The 20,205-nt window shown below is 32.3% G+C and overlaps 2 protein-coding genes across 2 annotated transcripts in view; one reads left to right on the top strand and one right to left on the bottom strand.

Annotated features, from left to right (window-relative positions):
- The window catches only part of LOC124360558 (ionotropic receptor 75a-like), a 29,731-nt gene extending 23,646 nt beyond the window's left edge, over positions 1-6,085 (top strand). Inside the window, exons 6-9 of the mRNA XM_046814278.1 lie at positions 1,672-1,889; positions 3,981-4,192; positions 5,132-5,397; positions 5,576-6,085. Coding sequence (XP_046670234.1) covers positions 1,672-1,889; positions 3,981-4,192; positions 5,132-5,397; positions 5,576-5,789 — 910 coding nt within the window. The 3' untranslated portion in view covers positions 5,790-6,085. The remainder of the gene's footprint in view (positions 1-1,671; positions 1,890-3,980; positions 4,193-5,131; positions 5,398-5,575) is intronic.
- A 109-nt stretch (positions 6,086-6,194) lies between these two features.
- LOC124360559 (retinol dehydrogenase 13-like) lies at positions 6,195-19,872 on the bottom strand. Its single transcript, XM_046814279.1, has 6 exons — positions 19,694-19,872; positions 13,702-13,911; positions 12,419-12,577; positions 10,018-10,140; positions 8,952-9,159; positions 6,195-6,420 (listed from the first exon to the last, which is right to left on the bottom strand). Exons 1-6 carry the CDS (start codon positions 19,809-19,811, stop codon positions 6,300-6,302), a joined length of 939 nt encoding a protein of 312 aa, XP_046670235.1. The 5' UTR covers positions 19,812-19,872; the 3' UTR covers positions 6,195-6,299.
- Between the last annotated feature and the right edge of the window lie 333 nt (positions 19,873-20,205).

Here is a 20,205-nt window from a genome sequence, read left to right as displayed (position 1 = left end):
TTACTATCTGTAGTCTTGCAAAAGCAATTTTATATGCACTTGTTATAAGTTTTTGTCTTATATAACTAAGTTTTGTGAAAAAGTTTTGAAAAACACTTTCAAAGTGAGGAATGTTATGACTTGTGCATTTGATGAAGAAGCATGTCTACCTTGTTTTTTTATATAATTGGAAGAAGGTAGAATATACCCAGAGATTTCCATCTCAGAACCTGTGTTTAAATTATTGTTGAGAATTAGATAACATAATGTAGGACCAAGTTAATTAGTAAACCCAATTCAAATAGTAAACCATTATAAAATAAAATCCAAGCAATATTTTTAGATATAAAATCTCATGGTTCTTTTGTCTTGTAAACAGTGAATTAGGTACACCATGTAAATAGTCATATATAATATATATGAATCCGAACAAAGCAACAAGAGCATTGTATTACAAACGTTAGTAATAAACCTGGACAGATGTGATAAACTTTGATGAAATCTCTATGAATCTAGAGAAATACACTTCTATCTTTATAAATATGTATTTTATAGGAAAGTACCTAAAAAACCTGTTAAATATGCCATTGAAAGTAGTAATCAACACTTTCTATTGTAATAAACGTATCATCAAATTCATTAACAATCTCCCTGAAACACTAAATTTAGAAACAAATCCAAAAAAAATTTAAAACCCAATTAAAACACTACCTGGTGTCTTGTGCTTTTTACTCAGTTGGCGAGTTTATGGAGCACACTTGGGATTGATATTCGCGGCAGTGTTGCAATCCTGGGGGTTGATCCCACGAATTATGAATTTTGTATGTGTATGAATGTGTGCCTGCGTGCAACTGTATGGAAAGTCGAGTGAATGGATTTAGTTTTTAAGATAAATACCATAAAAAAATGGTATTATTGACTATTGCAATACAATGTAATATATATTGTCAACGCAATAAAATATATTCTATTCTATTCTATCATTGCATTTAAATAAAATCGTTCACTACCTTGAACCTCAGAACTGATAAACATTTTTGATTGATATTAATTTATTTTCTGTATGTGTATTTACATTTATATAAATCTGTTTAACATTTAATTTTCAATTTTGTTAATTCAAGTTTTTATATTTGTTGTTTTTGATAACAATAAATGCCGAAAGGAGTATTCACTAAAAAGTCTACTTATGTTATATGTATGCATTTAAAAGAATCTAAGTGTAATCTTTATAGTAGTGAGAGTTGAAAATCTTAACACTTATATATCATAATAAAGCCTCAGTAACAATGACACTAATGCATGTTCACTTTACACTATAAAACAACAACTTTTATCAACCAAATACATTGTTTGGAACCTTCCATTACAGCGTATTTAATTGGCAGCTTCATCAACTTTTTTCACTACACAATGATACTTTGAAAATTTATAAATCAACAAAACCCATGACAACTATGATGAGCCATTTATAATAATATATTTGACCAAATACAATCAATAACTTAATTGTAATCCATACCTAATTGTACACTTTTTATTCATAACAATCATAAACAATGTTACATGTTTCCTATTATATATTTAACAGTTTCAATATCAACACAATTTCTATAGTAATAATAAAAAATAAGTGTTTAATATTATATTTAAATTAAATAATTTATTAAATAACATTAATATGTTCCACAGAACTTGTTTCATTTTTCGACATCCTGACTCATTTGGGGTGTATAAAGCACTGGTAACACCCTTGTCTCCCACAGTGTGGATCAGCACAGGAGTACTGTGTCTGTTAGTTGTGGGGACTCTGCGATTGATACATCAGTATGAGGTTACTGGGTGGCCAGACACTGAGTTATCCTGGAGTGCTAGTGCAATTCTAGTGGTAGGAGCATTGAGCCAGCAAGGTAAGACATGTTATATATTTGTCTTCCATAGTATAAATCAGGACTAGAGTATTGCGTTTGTTGGTTGTGGGGACTCAGTGATTGATACATCAGTATGATGTTACTGGGTGGCCAGACACTGAGTTATCCTGGAGTGCTAGTGCAATTCTAGTGGTAGGAGCATTGAGCCAGCAAGGTAAGACATGTTATATATTTGTCTTCCATAGTATAAATCAGGACTAGAGTATTGCGTTTGTTGGTTGTGGGGACTCAGTGATTGATAATTAGTATGATGTTACTGGGTGGCCAGACACTGAGTTATCCTGGAGTGCTAGTGCAATTCTAGTGGTAGGAGCATTGAGCCAGCAAGGTAAGACATGTTATATATTTGTCTTCCATAGTATAAATCAGGACTAGAGTATTATGTTTGTTGGTTGTGGGGACTCTGTGATTGATAGATCAGTATAGGGTTACTGGGTGGCCAGACACTGAGTTATCCTGGAGTGCTAGTGCAATTCTAGTGGTAGGAGCATTGAGCCAGCAAGGTAAGACATGTTATATATTTGTCTTCCATAGTATAAATTGCGTTTGTTAGTTGTGGGGACTCAGTGATCAGTATTTATATGAGGCCAGACACTGAGTTATCCTGGAGTGCTAGTGCAATTCTAGTGGTAGGAGCATTGAGCCAGCAAGATAAGACATGTTATATATTTGTCTTCCATAGTATAGATCAGGACTAGAGTATTGTGTTTGTTGGTTGTGGGACTCAGTGATTGATATATGATGTTACTGGGTGGCCAGACACTGAGTTATCCTGGAGTGCTAGTGCAATTCTAGTGGTAGGAGCATTGAGCCAGCAAGATAAGACATGTTATATATTTGTCTTCCATAGTATAAATCAGGACTAGAGTATAGAGTATTGTTTGTTGGTTGTGGGGACTCAGTGATTGATAATTAGTATGTTACTGGGTGGCCAGACACTGAGTTATCCTGGAGTGCTAGTGCAATTCTAGTGATAGGAGCATTGAGCCAGCAAGATAAGACATGTTATATATTTGTCTTCCATAGTATAGATCAGGACTAGAGTATTGCGTTTGTTGGTTGTGGAGACTCAGTGATTGATAATTAGTATGATGTTACTGGGTGGCCAGACACAGAGTTATCCTGGAGTGCTAGTGTAGAGATTGGCCATTTTACATGTTTCCTTATTAATCCTTTCACAGCCCACTATAGTGGCTAGGAAAGTACAGTATCTTCACTGCCATTAGCTATGATGATGAACCTTCAGTGCTGTGAGTCACTATATGATCACTGATATTGCCATTGTGATATTGACCTTATCATGCTTTTATTTTCTTAAATATTAATAACAAAAACACCCTTAATTAATTATTATAATGTCTTAATTTTACTCTAAATGTTTTTCATTTATCATATTTTATTATACTAACAGCAATTATTTTGTATTTGTTTGCATCCATAATAGTGACTGTTTTATTATAATAGATCATTTTTTCACCATTTGGAACTGTTTTACTAAAATTTATTGTTTTACCTGTATGCTTTTTAGATGTGTTTGTAATCTTACAGTATACTCAAAATGATATGAACTTTTAGAAAACAACATACATTTCAGCTCAACTGTTTGAGAATGATTTTTTTGGATGTGACTGTGCTGTTATACTTCTCTGTATATACTTAATACATTTTGCCATACCTTGGTTACACTCTGAAGAGTTCATCTCTACAATTTGAGCTCTTTTTTACTTATGCATTAGAGCGTTTTTTCACACTCGAAGAAGAGGACAGATTCTATAATTCTCAAAGTGAAGTATTATAATTTTGTAACATAACAATGGAAAATGTCTGAAATCTTGTTATTTTTTCACATAATTTATTGTCAGTAAACAAAAACTGTATAGATAAATACTAATAAACTAATTTAAAAAATTGAATCTAATTGTAGGTATTTCTACAATAGAAAATGTATTTCATTACGTAAAACAAAACAAAAACGCAAGACCCTAGCTAGCTCAATATTTAGAGAAGTGCTGCTTTGAAAGAATACATAATGGAAAAAAATGGATTATCAGATTGAAATGTTTGTTACAGGTCTAGCAAGCACATCTCGACGAGTGTCAGTGCGTATTCTGTGTTTGTTCTTGTTGTTGTTGAGTGTCGTTCTGTACGCTTTCTATGGAGCTGCAATAGTGACATCACTTCTCACTCCTCCTGCCAGAACTATCCATACTATACAACAGTTGCTCGACAGTCCCATAGGTATGGGTGTAGAGAACACTGCTTACACAAGGGATTATTTCTCAGTAGGTATCGCACATTTTCCTTTAAGTTTAAGATTTTTATAAAATTTTGACAGGCCAGCAAAAAGGCAAGGACATGCACACAGATAAAAAACTAAGTGCCCACTATGCACGAGACATAACTGTAGACCAAATCAAATATTAATGCCATTAAAATAAATCCTCATTATGTATATAAGGCCAAAATATGTGGCACAAATTTAGGTCCACTGTCGTTTGGAGGAAGTACAGCTAGTTTTGGAAAAGTGTTACATGATAATAACAAACTTTTACCATATAATACCCTAATACAAATAATATAGAAACATTTCAAGCCTATTCTCAGATTAAATGAAATTGTCAGTAAATGCAACTGATTAAATCTGTAAAACTTACAAATGTTTTGTTTACAATTTAAATGATACCACTGGTGTAAAATACCACTTTCAGAAGTATTTCAGAGAAGGATTATGAAGAATCAGAAGGATTAGGAATTATTATAGATGATGTCATAATGTTTGGTAACAAAGCTAACAGTAGTGATAACAAAGGAGATGAATATGAGAATTGCAATACAGTTAAAAGTTTTATTAGAACAAGAACAGGGAATAAAATATGACTAGTAAGTCATATATCTAGAGTTTATGGATCTTTCTGGCTTCCAAACTGAGAAATCTCATAATATACCAAATTTAGTAACTTCATGATAATACTATGGTATTGTATTGACATAGTATTGTAGAAGTCATTTAAAGTGTATTTTTAGAGCAAAACATTATCAACAAGGTAAATAATTTTGTTAATATAAATTTATAATTCAATAATTTCCTTATTTAGTAAACTATCAACAAATAATGAACTCACTATATACTGTCAAAAAAGTGTTAAAAAGCTAGTTTAATAAGATACAAATTGAAAATTTTTTTAATCCTTTGCAATTAAATTAGTTTTCTTTTGTTAAAGAAATCAACCGATGCCTTGACAGCTGATTTGTACAGAAGAAAACTACAAAATTCATATGGATTTATGGATGTACCGAGTGGAATTGAGATGATGCGTACAAAGAAGTACGCTTTCTATGCAGAAGATGCAACACTATATCTTCCTATAGACAAAACATTCAATAATATTGAGAAATGTTCCTTAACAGAGATTGAACTGTTTCCTCCATACTTGGTGTCTACACCTGTACAGAAAACATCACCATTTAGAGACTTTATATCTTGTGGGTAAGTAATTATGCAGACTTATAGATAAAAGCAATAAGTCTGTGAACAGTAGTTCTCATTTAAATGTCTAAGGAATGTATTTTATTACAATCTATAAGATTTAGATATAATAAATTCATTAATATATTTACTTCAACTCATAATACAAAATTTGTTAAAGCAGTGTATTCAATTTCAGGTTTAATCTAATGAGGGAGAGAGGTATTCTCTACCGGGAAAACAAAGTATGGCATCCTCAGCGACCTCAGTGCATCGGGGACAGACGAGTGGCTCGGGTTGACTTGGAGTCCGTCATGTTAGCATTTGTAATACTTGCGGCAGGAATAGTCAGTTCTGTGGTTATTCTCATTGTGGAGAGAACCGTAGCAAAAATAAGTCAGTTGTACTCGTAGATGTTAAACTCTTAAAGTAATATTATATAGTTATATTTTATGTGAGTTAGCACAAATTATTTGGTAGGAATATTTACATGTTATGTAATTGTTTCTTCACATTTAGCCTGCCTGATATGATCAGTAATTAACCAGGTTGTTGGATTGAAAACTGAGGGGTCATCTGTTGGATGCTGTCAAAAGATAGACGAGATAAAAGTTTTGAAGACTAAATATATTACAGTTTATGTACTGGTAATCAAATATTTTCTGATAAAGGTAAGGAAACTTTGTTACCCTGAACTAAACCTGTTGTTGCAAACATGCTGTTTTGATTATTTTTTACATCATTTAAAAAAAATTGGGATTATGATGGTGGCAAGAAACTATCACTAAAGGTTATGGAACATTTGGAAATTAAAAGAAAACTTTGCAATGTCATTTTATTACATAAAATAAGAAGTATAACTTATTCCTAAATTTATAACAAAGCTAAATTAAGAAAACAGTAATGACAATGATGTGAAGGTGTTACTGAGTTTGTGTGAAAGGGTCCCAGTCCACCCCGGTCAGTCGGGCACTCTCCTCCCACAGTTTCCTGGCCACCTCCTCATCCTGGGCCGTGGCACTAGGCTCCTTGGTTGCGCAGTCACTATGCATACATTTTCAGATTTAAAAAATCAGATAATGCATACAAATATTGAGAATTTTTCAGAAATAATTCCATGGGAGTATGTAAAATGAATAAAAAATAAAATTAATTTAAAATTGAAAATCTGTTCTATTACCTATATATACACTACCAATGGCATTGTATACTACTACTCTAGAGACGACGAAGACGCTAAAGCAACTTTATTTCAACTATTGCAAATATTCCATATAAATTTAACAAATCTTCAAAAATATATCTTTAAAGTATGGCCAGTGATGTATTTGTTTTTTTTTTTGGGGGGGGGAAAGAAGGTTAAAATGCTTTTTGCACTTACAGAGATGTTCGTTGTCCTCTTAATAGTGCCGGACTTTTACAGGCTCATTGTCCCATGGAATACCAGCTAAAAAACCTCTCATCACCGAGGACACTAGCCTGGATCTGTTTGGCACATTACTTCGGACTAGGCCTGTGAAGTTACGCTACTAGGACTTTCCTCGTCGGAGGAATCAGAGAGTATCTGTATTCTAAAAGTTACCTAAGACACACAAACAGGTAAGACCTCCTCTGGGCCGGCCTATTGTCGCAAGTATTGGAGCTCCCACAGAAAACATTTCTGCATACGTAGATGAAATTCTACAACCTTTTGTCAGAGAGTTGCCCTCCTATATCAAAAATACTATAATCATTTCTTAGACAGACTATCGGAAATTCCTCAATCATTATCTGGTGAAGTAATATTACCTACAGTTGACGTAGAATCACTCTACACCAATATTCCACATGATGAGGGCGTCGAAGCAATTGGGAAATTTTTAGATGAAAGACTGAAAAACGCTTTACCCACTTCTAATTTTATCACTCATTTAATTACTATGATCTTGACCACAAACAATTTTAAGTTTCTAGACAAAAACTTTCTTCAAATAAAGGGCACAGCGATGGGGACAAAAATGGCTCCTTCATACGCCAATCTTTTTATGGGATTACTTGAGAAAAACTTTTTATCAACCCAACACTTTCAACTCTTGGCTTGGTTTCGTTATATTGATGATATATTTCTTGTTTGGAATAATGGAATGGAAAATTTGCAACAATTCCTAGAAGAATTAAATGAATTAAATTTCACCTGGAAAATGGAAAATGTCACCAAATTCTGTGAATTTTCTTGATGTAGACGTTTTATTAAACAGTGATTGTTTTAAAACTAAAATTCATGTCAAGGACACAAATAGTATGCAATACTTACATTATGATAGCTGCCAACCACAGTATGTAAAGAAATCTATACCCAAGGGTCTTGCTCTAAGAGCTAAGAATGTATGTACAGATGAAATTGACTTCCAAAATTATGTAATAACATTATCGAATTCATTAATTAACAGAGGATACTCTACAAAATTGATTAACAGTGAAATAGCTAAACCTAAAAACACAAACCATGTTTTTTAATTGTTATGGAAAAAGATGCCAAATTTGTAACTCAGTATCATCCTAGCTTACGCAGAGTGAATGGAATTATGAAGACCGCCTACAGTATATTGGAACAATCTCCAGAAACAAAGAATCTTTTTAATAGACTTCCTAGAATTATTTTTAAAAGACCACCAAATTTGAAAAATCAATTAGTTCATCCAAAATATATTAAAGATAAAGACAACAGTCAAAATTTCAAACACAAATGCCATCCTTGCAATAAACTACGCTGTGGAATATGCAATATGATGCAATCCGCAAACTGTTACAAAAGCTGCATTATGCAGAAAAAATATTCTATTGCAGAAGACATCACATGTAACAGCGAAAATGCAGTCTATAAATTATCCTGTCAACATTGCCCTAAAGACTACATTGGAGAAACATCTACATCACTTAGGCTGAGGATGAACAATCATCGTGCCAATGTTCGACATCAAAATTTACTTAGACCCGTGTCTGTACACGCTGTGCAACAAAATCAAACCTTTGAAAATGGTTTTTCTCTAATTGGCATCAAGAAGTTTCAAAATTATGAAAATAAAGAATACACAAAATTATTGCTAAGAAGATATGAACAAGCAAACATAATGCCTCTTCAATCAAAATCACCAGTTGGATCAAATTTGAGACACAGTTAATTTAAATGAATTATTCAAACATTTGTATCTATCTCTGTGTTTAGGAAAGGTTACATGTTTTATTTTACTTGTTTCAATACCATATGTTTTTGTTATTTGCAATGTTTTTATAACCTTCATTCTTATATTTGTTTATATTTTATTTTATACAAGCTTTTGATAATGTCACTGAAAAGTGACGAAATATTAAGCATTTCAAGTTGAAGAAAGTGTTTTGTTTTCTTTTATACCTATTTATATATATGGTTAGTATATCAAGTTTGGTGTTAATTAGACAAAGTAAACTTTTTCAAAATTAAGTTTAGTATTAGTATTTATAGTGAGGTACTGTGTGAGAAGTAATATAGAAACCCAAAAGATGTTTCAAGTGAGAACAAGTAAAATCTAAGGTGAGAAATCTATATTTTGGTTTACCTATAGTAGAGGCCTGTCTGAGATCCGACATCCGGGTCCAATGCACAGTGTAGAGTAGTCTGAGCTCCCTGGTCCAACGTTTTGTAGAAAAAGTAGCCCAATGTTGCTGCCAGCTGACGAGAGCCTTTGAAATAAACACTATCCATGTGCCGGCCCAACTCAGTTCTTATCACACCAGGGTGCACTGCATATGTGGTCACTCTCTTATCTGATTACAACAAACATCAAATATTGTGTTTCTCCTTTTTATATTATAGTATGTATTATGTTATTTTATAAATTATGATTAGTTTTCAAATTATAGAAACATACTTCTATTTTTAAATTCTAAAAAGATTAATCAATATTTTGTTATGAAACTAGTAAACAAATATAAAGAGAAAGATTCCAAGAAATTGTAGTATTTTTTTTATAAAATGAGCATTACTAATGTATATGTCTCTTTTTTAGTAAATGTATAACATTTTGCCCTGTAGCATGCCATTGTATTTAAAAGTGTATTTATTCTATAAGGAACTAAACCACTTATGTATTATGCTCTGATATAAAAATGGGTTTTTAATTTAATACTATAACCTAAATTGTGATCCTAAGTAACTTTCAATAATACCTTTAATAATATTATGTTTAAATAACATTTATACCTTATAAATAAATACTGTGTATATATGTGAAAAGCATGGTAAAAGTGCATATCACGAATGATGACTATTTTGCTGCTAATGTAAATATAATTAATTATCCGTAATGGTCACAGTTGAGTTGCACAGATGCTTTTATTATTGAGATTAATGAATAAAATTTGTTATAGAATGTTTTAATAGTGCAAGCAACTCATATTTACACAGTTTGTTATTATCAAAAAACTATATGCACTTGTTTCACACTTAGATTCCTTTTAGAGCAATGTGGAAATTAATAACTTTTTTCTAACCTTCTTTTTGAATACTGTACTGTTAAAAAACCTATCAATATCAATATTTTATTTTTATTTCAGTTTAAAAATTATGAAATAGTATAATTGTTGAGTATCTAGTATAATCCAAGGTATAATGCAGTACAGTACCTCCAAGCCTTCTTGCTAACTCTTTACTAAAGAGCACATTAGCAAGTTTACTCTGGCCATAAGCTGCCATTGGACTGTAAGGCCTCTTCTGCCAGTTGAGATCATCAAAATCAATTTTCCCTCCTGTGTGTACAAAAATAGGTTTAAAGGACATTACATATGGACATGTACAAAAAATACAACCCAGACATATCAACAACCTCAATTGTTTCAGTAACCAACAGAATTGGCCTTGACTGTAATAAGCAGTAGCTGTTTTTTATACAAATTCCTGACATAAGTACTAAATTTGTTGGGCTTAATATCAAATATGGATCTTACTTAGTACTGCCTACATTTCATATTATCTATAAATCAACCTTATTTAGTTCAAATTTTCTTGATAGAACTGTACCGATTGTATTAAATAATAATTCTGGGGTAACTGGATTACCGGTGGAAGGAGTAGGCCCAGAAGAATGATAAGGACTGGACTGTACAAAAGAGGCTGCTATCAGCGAGGCGCGCATCGCAGATGGCAGTGTTTGATAACGAAATTGAGAGGTGGGGTGAGGTAGACGTGCCGTACCTCCCGTCTCAGTTGATCGGAAGTTATAGTAACGAGTAGACTTTGAAAGTGCTTAGAGTTAATCTTTTACTAATCGTCATCGAACCTGCGGATGCTTTCAGCAATATTTTTAATTCTCTAACACTGAAGAATTTGTATAATAAAAATTTCTAACACTGAAAAGTAGTAATATTTAAAGTAAAGTAAAGAAAATTAGTAACAAATATAATTGAATTTTGAAGATAAATTAAAGTGAAGAATTGCCACATCAGATTAGAGTGTGAAAGTTTTGAATTTTGAAAATTGAATAAAAGACAAGCTGTAAGAACTTTGTAAATTTTTGGAGTGACGAATATATTACAAGTTTGAATTTAAAGTTATCAAGAAGTTTTTATTTTAATTTTAAATCCAGTAATTATTTTCAAGAAGAAGTTTTATTTTAGTTTGAACCTTATTTATTTCAGAAGATTTTTCTTTTATTTTTGAACCTTCACAAAAGTTTAAATTTCAAAGCTAGCCCCTCATGTGCCAGTAAAACGGTACAGAACTGTTGGAAAGTAACCACAACGAAACCTTCAAAAACCACTTTAAAATTCATTCTTTTGCAATTCTAACAAAATAAACAGTTTGTATTATAGACCACAATAATAAGTTGAGAAAACATCCTCTAATAAAATATCTTTAAAATGTTCTGTCAAATTATACATGAGTAAAATAACATACCTTTTATTGTATTTAAGCTCAAATAGTAATTAGTAAATAAAATATTGCTCATATTATAAACTTTGACTCCCAAATGTCACAGTGTCTAGTCTTTGGGTTATGCAGAAGAATGAACATGTTAAATATCATACTACGCCACTAGTATATTATGCTACATATGTAAATTACACTAGCTATGGTACTGTGTTAATACTTGTATCAATTAGGGGTTAAGTGGGAGAGACGACTTTAAGTCCTAACTTTACCTCTATAATACAAACATTTTTCATTTCACGTAATTTCATTTTACATTTGATAAACTTATTGAAAGTGAAAGACATCCTTTGAATTCCTATTGGGAAAATACACTGTAGCAATTGATCTTGTAGGCCTGGGAGGATAAAATATGAAAAGACACTAGCCTCTTCAACATGTTTTGAATGATGTTTTCAAATGTATGTGTATTTGATGAAGTAACAACAGCCATATTTAATCAAATTTTATATTGGTGCAAAGTTTCTTTCTTAATTATCTTGATGAATTCATGATAACTGATTAAGCAGTAAGAGTTTTTTTATATTTTTATTTACAATTTCAGTTTTTAAGGCATAATGTTTGCTTAAGCAATTTGTATAGTTTTGGTAAAAAATCAATTAAAATTGTTAAGCTTTTTGGTATGTTTTTTTCTAAATTTTTCTAATGATTTTAACTGAACTAGCTTTATAATTTGTTATTTGAAATGAAATGAAATGAAATTATTCAACTAATTGATAAATTGACTAAATAGTAAGTTTAAAATTGTAACCTTCATTACTTCTCAATGTTGCATTAATAAAATATTTAGTGCTATATTTACTTTGTAATACAACAGTTAAAGGTCTTGCTATGTACTGCATACCATATTTCTGAATATATCAATGTGAAATATTTCAAAAGCAACTAGTGAAATTCTAGGAAGTAAAATACTGAAACAAATGTAATAGAATGTTGTATGTACATAAATTGTACTCTTCCTCATATCTCCCAGTACACTACTAAGGAGAGTTACACATCAAGAATGAAAAGTAAATAAATACTTTTTTGGTGTGTGTAATTGTAATTTTTAATTTAATCAATTTTGTTTCAAAACCTAATATGATTATGTTAGCTTACTTGCATGAGCCACGGAGGACAATGTTATGATACGTGATGGTGCTGAACTTATGATGCGTGGAAGTAGCAGGCAAGTAAATAAGAAATGTCCCAAGTGGTTTGTCCCAAATTGCATCTCAAATCCATCTTCTGTCGGAGTATAAGGACACATCATGACACCTGCACATCGACTTATTAACACATGTATACGGTAAACTACATCTTATATTCAACATTTTTATGAGCTATTCAGTGAATTTGTTTTATTAAAATACATAATAAGTAGTGACACAGTATAAAAATAATGAGGTTATAAATAATATGCTCTATAAATAATAATTGGGTTATAAATGATCACAATACAGTTATAGAAAAAAAGTAAAGCTGTTTGAATTACCCACACAACTTGATGTAGGATTTGTAATGTTAACTATTATTTCTCATCACTAACTTAAATAAAAACCAATTCCTGAAATAATACCTTTTTTGAAACAAGTAACATAATTAAATTGATACAATGGATCCGACAGATGTCACGTAATGAAACAGGTAGCATACAGGTTATTGTGCATGTAAAATAAGATGGTAAATCTTAAGATTATGTAGGTATCTTTTTGATAATGTATATTATTCATGTTGGTGATACATTTTTAAACAAAACAAAGTTAAAATCTGGGAAATGAGAGTTTTATTAATAGGTAATCTCCAAAATATTAGTGTCACTCACACATGGCACAAACAATCATGTTTCGAAAGAAGCTACTGCTGATGATGACTAACTGCAATGGAATCAGGAATACAGTGGTGCAAGGCAACAACTATATACTCTAAAAAAAATTAACTTCAGGTTTTATTATATGTGTAAACAATTTTCAATCATGGGCTTATAAAAATAAAAAGTTTTGTAGTTTCAAAAACTTAATTACTTAAAAAAATCTCTTTTAACTGTTTTAAATCCTTTTTTAATTGTTTTATCAAAACTGATTAATTGTATTGTTGAATATGGAACAATTATTACAATATTATATTAAAGATTAACAAGTCTTTGAATAACGTCTTTGAAACTACGTTACCAGTCTTCAAAATGAATGAGAAGACTTCTCATGCAACTGTTGATCTGATTTTGTAAGTAGTCTCAAAATGTGCTTTGGTATACAGTTTTAGAATTGTGAGAAATACTGATCCGTCTCAACATATATTTTAATCATAACAATAAACCCAATTTTTATTAGGTAAAAAAAAAAACTAAAGCTATGCGTATAAAAACCAGTGCATTACTTAAAGTGATATGTGTGAGATACAACCTGCATTGTTGATAAGTATATCAATATGGCTTTCAGTCTCTAGCAGTTTCTTGGCACACTCTCGTACAGAAGTCAATGATGACAAATCCAACTTTTGAACAACCACTTCTCCCAGATCCTTAGTTTCTTGAGTGGCCACTGTTGACTTGATATCTTCTGCAGCTTCCTCTGCCTTTTTAACGTCACGACAAGCCATCACTACACGAGCCCCTGGAAAAAACAAGAAGATTTGTGAACTTTTCCTACATTTTTTTGACTAGAGCATTCTTTAACTCTAAAACTTGTGACTTTGAAATAGATTGATTTTATAATAATTTCCATTTATCAAGTGGCTGATACAATATATAAATACAACAAAACAATTAATTTTTACTGTTGTAACAAAAATATTCTAATAACATTTGAGTTGTTGTTGCCATATTATTATTCACCAGCTGTGCCCGCTATAACACAGCTATGGTCTGTTTGATTTATATACCTGCAAAAAGAGATGAATCCAAGTATAGTTAGAAAATGAGTTAAACCATAATCATTAGAACAATATCCTAAAATATGTGACAAGAGTTCTGATGCAGCCTGTATAAATGATTTATTTTGTAATTTCATATCTTGTATATCACTAGAAATATCTAAAAAAATATAGTCCCTAGAGCAACCCACGCAAAAATAGTCAGATATTGCCTGATGTGTTTGATTACCCCTTTACACCCCACAACAAACACTGTTGCCATTTTACGTGTATGGGAAATATTCGTCTCAACATCTGTTGCAATGAACAAACATAATGTTACTATAAAAAATATACGTACAAAAATATATGCTCAAGTGTTTAAAATACACATATATTACTTTATTAGGCATAAAAACAGGTTTTGTAATAAAAAAATAAATTAAAAATATTTTCTTGTTTTTTCTATTCATCCTTATTTGCATGGAGGTGGCTTATGACACACTGTCCGCCATTTTGTAACATATCAAGATAAAAGTATGAAACTGTTTCCCATGACAAATAATCATACAATAAAGAATAAACACCTGAACAATGTTTTTACTACTTATTCATAATGCATGCATGAATAGATTAAACACTTCTCGCTCCATGTAAAACTACTAGCTCTGGTGAGTAAATCTACTTATAAAGAACTATAATTGTAAAATGATTTACGATAGTAAATTTTCAGGTAACAAATTCATAAATAAGTGTATATCAGATTAAAGTGAAAAAACAAACAAATAACAATATATCAAAGTTTTGATTCAGTAGTGCACTCCATTCCACCAACTTCAATTCCAGAAAGATTGGAACACCCAAGTTCGGCGATCAACGGCGACGAGTGGTAGCCATTGTGAATCGTTATATGCTCACCCGAACACTACTTTGTAGCTAGTGGTGCAATACGCCGCTATCGGCTGTGATCTAGTAGTTAGTGGTGGTGAGTTTTTACGATCGTCGCACCTGCAGGCTGCGATCGACTGCAATCGGCCAGCTCGCGCTCGCTCGTTATTAGGTACACTACCAAATCGCGCCAGGACGGACCCCCGCAATTAGGCTTGCGCAATTCTCTCTAAAGTGTGAACCGGGACTTAAGACATAATCGCGACGACGACGCATTTAATCGCAAGATATAGAAATTTTCATGGTTTTTAAATTTAATTTGCGACTTATATAAAAGGGTTTTTCACAGTGAACAAAATTTACGGCTTAATCACGTTTCACAGTCTTCACTGGTCCAGTTTTGGATCATCGTGTTTCTTAAACTGAGTCAAATTATTTTAAATAGATTCCTTGTATATGATTTGGAGAATTGCTTTTTGTTTCCTTGTTAGACATGTAACCGTTCTCCTAATATAAGTTTAAGACATCTTCTCTGACACCCTGTATAAAGACCTTTCTGAAGAAGAACTTTTAAAATTGTGCCTTTACGGGGAAACGCAGAATTCCAATGAAAATTGTAATAGCTGCATTTGGAAAATACTAGTTAAAAATGGATTTGGAAAATTGGTTTAGAAACATTGACACTGGAAGTAACTGATGCAGTACTTACAGATGACGGCTCATTATGACTTGATTTACCCCCACCTTACCTAGGAGTAACCACACTTGTGGGGCCCTGTTCAAACAACCATTTCATGGTGGTGTTCAAATTGCAGGAGCAAGCGATTCGAATAATCGCTCATTTGAATTTCAGAGTCTTGCAAAGAAACCTTCAAAAACTTGCAGTTGTTGATTCTGCTATGTCTCTTTATTTTAAAAACAACTTTGTTCTGTATGTCTAAATGTACCATAGGAACTGGCCGACATTCATTCGTATGAGACCAGAGGCAGGGGAAACTACCGAACTGGTAGGCATAGAACGGTGGTTTACAAACATCTGCCCTCACAGGCAGATGTTCACTTCATCAACAAGCTGCCCAATTGGATAAAGAATGCCGCAACACCCAATGTGCAAAATCTCGTTTTAAACGCTTTTTAGCGTCACGTCACAAACATTTTATAATTTTACCGAGTTCTTGACATTTGACTAGGAGATCGCCCAATCGGGAGATTGACTTCGGCGCTGTAGGTGGATAATTGGCAAGGGATGTAAGATGCATGAATGTTGTTGAATTGTATGTTTGAATGTGATCTTGATGTGGGGATAATGCGCAAAATTTTAGCTCTGAACTTTTAATATTGACGTTTGCTATACGTGTAAATCATGTTTTTGCAATAAAGATTGATTGATTGTGCTTTCCGATCTTCTCTAGCTCATTTTTGTTCCATGGTAAAAATTAAATATTTGCTTAGTTTTAGGTCACTACACAATCAGTGACTTACACAATCGTGTATCATTAAAACCACACACTGGCATGTTTACTTCCAAGCTTTAGTATTCATAGGCCTACAACTATTGTTTATTTGAATTGTATCAAATAATATTATCAAATGATTCATTGGGGGTTTTGTGTTTATACAGGCTGAAAGCCAATAGATCATGTGATAGTAATAAAAAAAGATCTGTTACGTTTTGAGGGTGGAATGAACTTCAACAGAAACTACTTGTACACCTCTGTACTACTAGAAACTAAGCTTACCAAACGTCCGCGTTTACCGCGCACAGTCCTTGTCCGAAAAAATGAATAAATGATTTTATTCCTTCCAAAAACAACAATATCAAAACAAACCAGCAAAGACACTTATGATATTATCAGGATTAGTATTTGTAGATACCGTTTTGAATACTTGTCACAAAAATAAAATAAGCTGTTGCGACCATTCTAATATGTAAGGTACGACCAAAAATCAAGTTAATTGTACAAACGCACAATAAAATTCAAGTAACGTTTAATAAATAACGAAAATTACTTCATGATGTTAATTACTGCTCATATTTATAAATTGAATTATGGACGATTTAAAATTGTTTGTAGGCTGAGGTGTTACGCGTGCTACACGTAAATATACTTTATCATAAAGTGGTCTTACATTCAAGCTTTAAGTTGAACCAGAAATCTATTTTAAAGACAAATATACATAATAACTTAGCGCCTTCAAATTGTGTGTGGCTATTTAGTATACGTAAGTCTCGCAATTGCAGTTTATAATGTCAGGCGCTTTGAAATTTTATCTTGTATTATTTAATTTCTAACTGATTAACTTTGTAAATTTAAACCATTATAGAATCCACTTGAAGACACACAAAATGTTATTAAAATTGGTCCTCTGCCGTTTAGGAGTTCAGTGACATACACACATACAGTACACACACGCGCGCGCGCGCACAAACACGCACGCACACAAACACACACGTGGACGGTTTGGGTATATTAGTTAGAAACTGTATTTGTCAATGTATCACTTTTATTTATAAATATATTACTTCGACGTTATTGTAGAGTTATAAACAATGTGTGCGCCAACCATCTTGAAATCTTGAGACAAATTACCATTTTATTCATAGAAACAATAATTGTGCGCTTGGTTCCGTGATTCGTAACAGTTGAGTTATCCCTTTTCGTGATTAATTCTGAACAACGACTACATGCAAAAATGTTTAAGTATAGAAGTTACTTGAAACTATTTGTTCAAAATTTGTCTTAGAAACGTTTCATTTTTGGTCTAAGTTGTGAAATAGTTGAGATTTAAACTATGCGGGATTTGAAATACCACTATTTTGAATATTTTTATTGGTTGATATTGACTAACGAGATATTTGGTTCCTAGTACAAGTATAGTTAAAATCGATTAGAAATTACGGTAATTATAATGTTTATAAGCTCGGTATGTATATTTTCGGATTGATTTCATTGAAATCTACCTAACTGGTTTACATGTAAGTATTGCTTTTATTGATTAGGCCTATGTTAAGTTTGCCCAGCTAAAATACGTATCACCAAATAATTTTAGTGGGGTATATTCTTATACCACAATCGATTGTTTTCTCATCTTTGCACTCATTATTTGGTCTCCATTCTTTCTGTTACTCGTTGAAGCTAGGTTCTGCTGGAGACATTAAAAAATCAATATTTGAAGCGTATGGTAGGCAGAATAGTTAGGGAAATGCTTGATAATAACGTACATTATCTGGGGAGATTAGTTATTAGTTTCAAGTTTTGGAAAGAATTCACAGTTGTTACAACACTGAAACAAATAATATTAATAAACAGACACTCAATCAATATCAAATTGATCAATATTATTGATTATTTTTTTAGTTATCTATGTTTTCGTACAGTGTACATTAACTGCAAAACGAACCAGTTTCTTGGAAAGATCAATGTTGTCTTGGGGTGTAACTTGTGTGTAATTAGACATTGCTGCAAGCGCTGTATTGCGCTCATTACTGTAGTGTACTGTGTGTATGTGTGCCGGTTTCTGGCCCCATACAGTTGTACCATTAACCATTAACAGAACCAGGATAGCAAGACTGTAGTTGATACACTCTGATAATGTATTGAATCACCGAAATGTTTTATATTGTTTAATTGTTTTAAGATTTCTTATTGAAGCTATGTTTTAGTTATTTAAGATCAATTTATCAAATACATCTTGATTTTCATTCTATTACCACAGTATTATTGGTTCAGAAGAACAATACGTTCATTTTGTACCATCAAAACACACAGAAACCTTTGAAATGTATACAAAATTATTTTAAGAGCAAATCCGTGCTGGTTTCTACTAGGCTTATACATTTCGTTGTTGTAAGAGTTTGATTAAGTATTAGTTCGCCATGGGAATTCACGGCTAATAAAAAATCTGTTATGTTCACAAAATATATAAATAGACAAGATATAAGTAATCACGTGTCGCAGCAGGTTTCGTTTGGTTTACAATCTAAAGCTCATTTTACTCGCGAGGTGTCCTGCGGACAGATAAGACAGACAGGCAATCATACAAAAAAGAAGTTGACGCAAAAATGATATAGAACTCATTCTTATAGAAATGAAGTGCCATGCAAACTTTTAGATTCATTCAGATTTTTGTTTATTAAATTGAGTTTCATATTAGTGTTTAAGTAATAAAAAATGTATACACCAAGTACTAGAAAAATATGTTGTATGAGTTTGAATAGTTTAGGCTACACGTGTAAACATGCCATCACATGTCTGAATCACTTATAGGTCTATTGAGTTTGTTTACAAATTTATTTATTCTGCAATATTTTGTTGTCGTCATGGTTACTCATAAGACTGATGTAAAAATATTCTCTAACACTCAGCCAAATCTCATGGATTGACATGCACTTATCACCTAACTCAGTATTCCTTATAGAATAATATAAATAAGGTTTCAAGCATAATTTCAAATGTTTAGGTTCGTTCGTTTTCGAGATATCGTGCGGACAGACAGACAGAAATGAAATTTTTCTAGTGATAGGTTTCGATAAAGCTCAGCCAATAAAAGTCATAACATAAAATTTGAAAATCGTATTACAGACGAAAGAACGTTAATATTATGCGAATTACAAGGATGATAATTTACTCATTGTTACAAACTATAATTACCTACCAAGTTTGTACAGTTCGCGAACTGTAACTTTCCCAATTCCGGTGTTGCATCCTGTGATGATGACAGTCTTGTTGTCGAGTCTTGTTGTAGCGACGCACTTTCCGCTAGACAAGCCCATCGCGGCAGTCGTGGATACTCTGAGGAACGCAACACATTCAAGAGTGTGACGTGACGGTGATAACGGGACTCTTGACTTCGCCCGCTAGACTACGGTACAGTACTGGGTGGGGGGGGGGGAGACGACTCTTGTACCTCGGAAATGGAAAGTTTGGCTAATCTGCGTTCTGCGTTATAACAGTGTTGTTGTGACTCAGAATTACTAAAACCGGTCAAAAGTTCTTTTTCAAAGTACAAGGGAAATTGATAAATATAATTGTTCTGTGCTATATACGCAGAGTCAGGGTTGAATTAATATTGCAACTCATTATATGAGCCGATAGAAAACAATTGAATTAAATATATATGTCACATCTTCCTAATGCGCTCTTTTTTTGTAAGAATTTGTCTATATA

The sequence above is a fragment of the Homalodisca vitripennis genome, chromosome 4 (genome assembly GCF_021130785.1).
Source record: "Homalodisca vitripennis isolate AUS2020 chromosome 4, UT_GWSS_2.1, whole genome shotgun sequence".
In the NCBI taxonomy this organism is placed as follows: domain Eukaryota; kingdom Metazoa; phylum Arthropoda; class Insecta; order Hemiptera; family Cicadellidae; genus Homalodisca; species Homalodisca vitripennis.
This window is presented reverse-complemented; position numbering and strand designations above follow the sequence as displayed.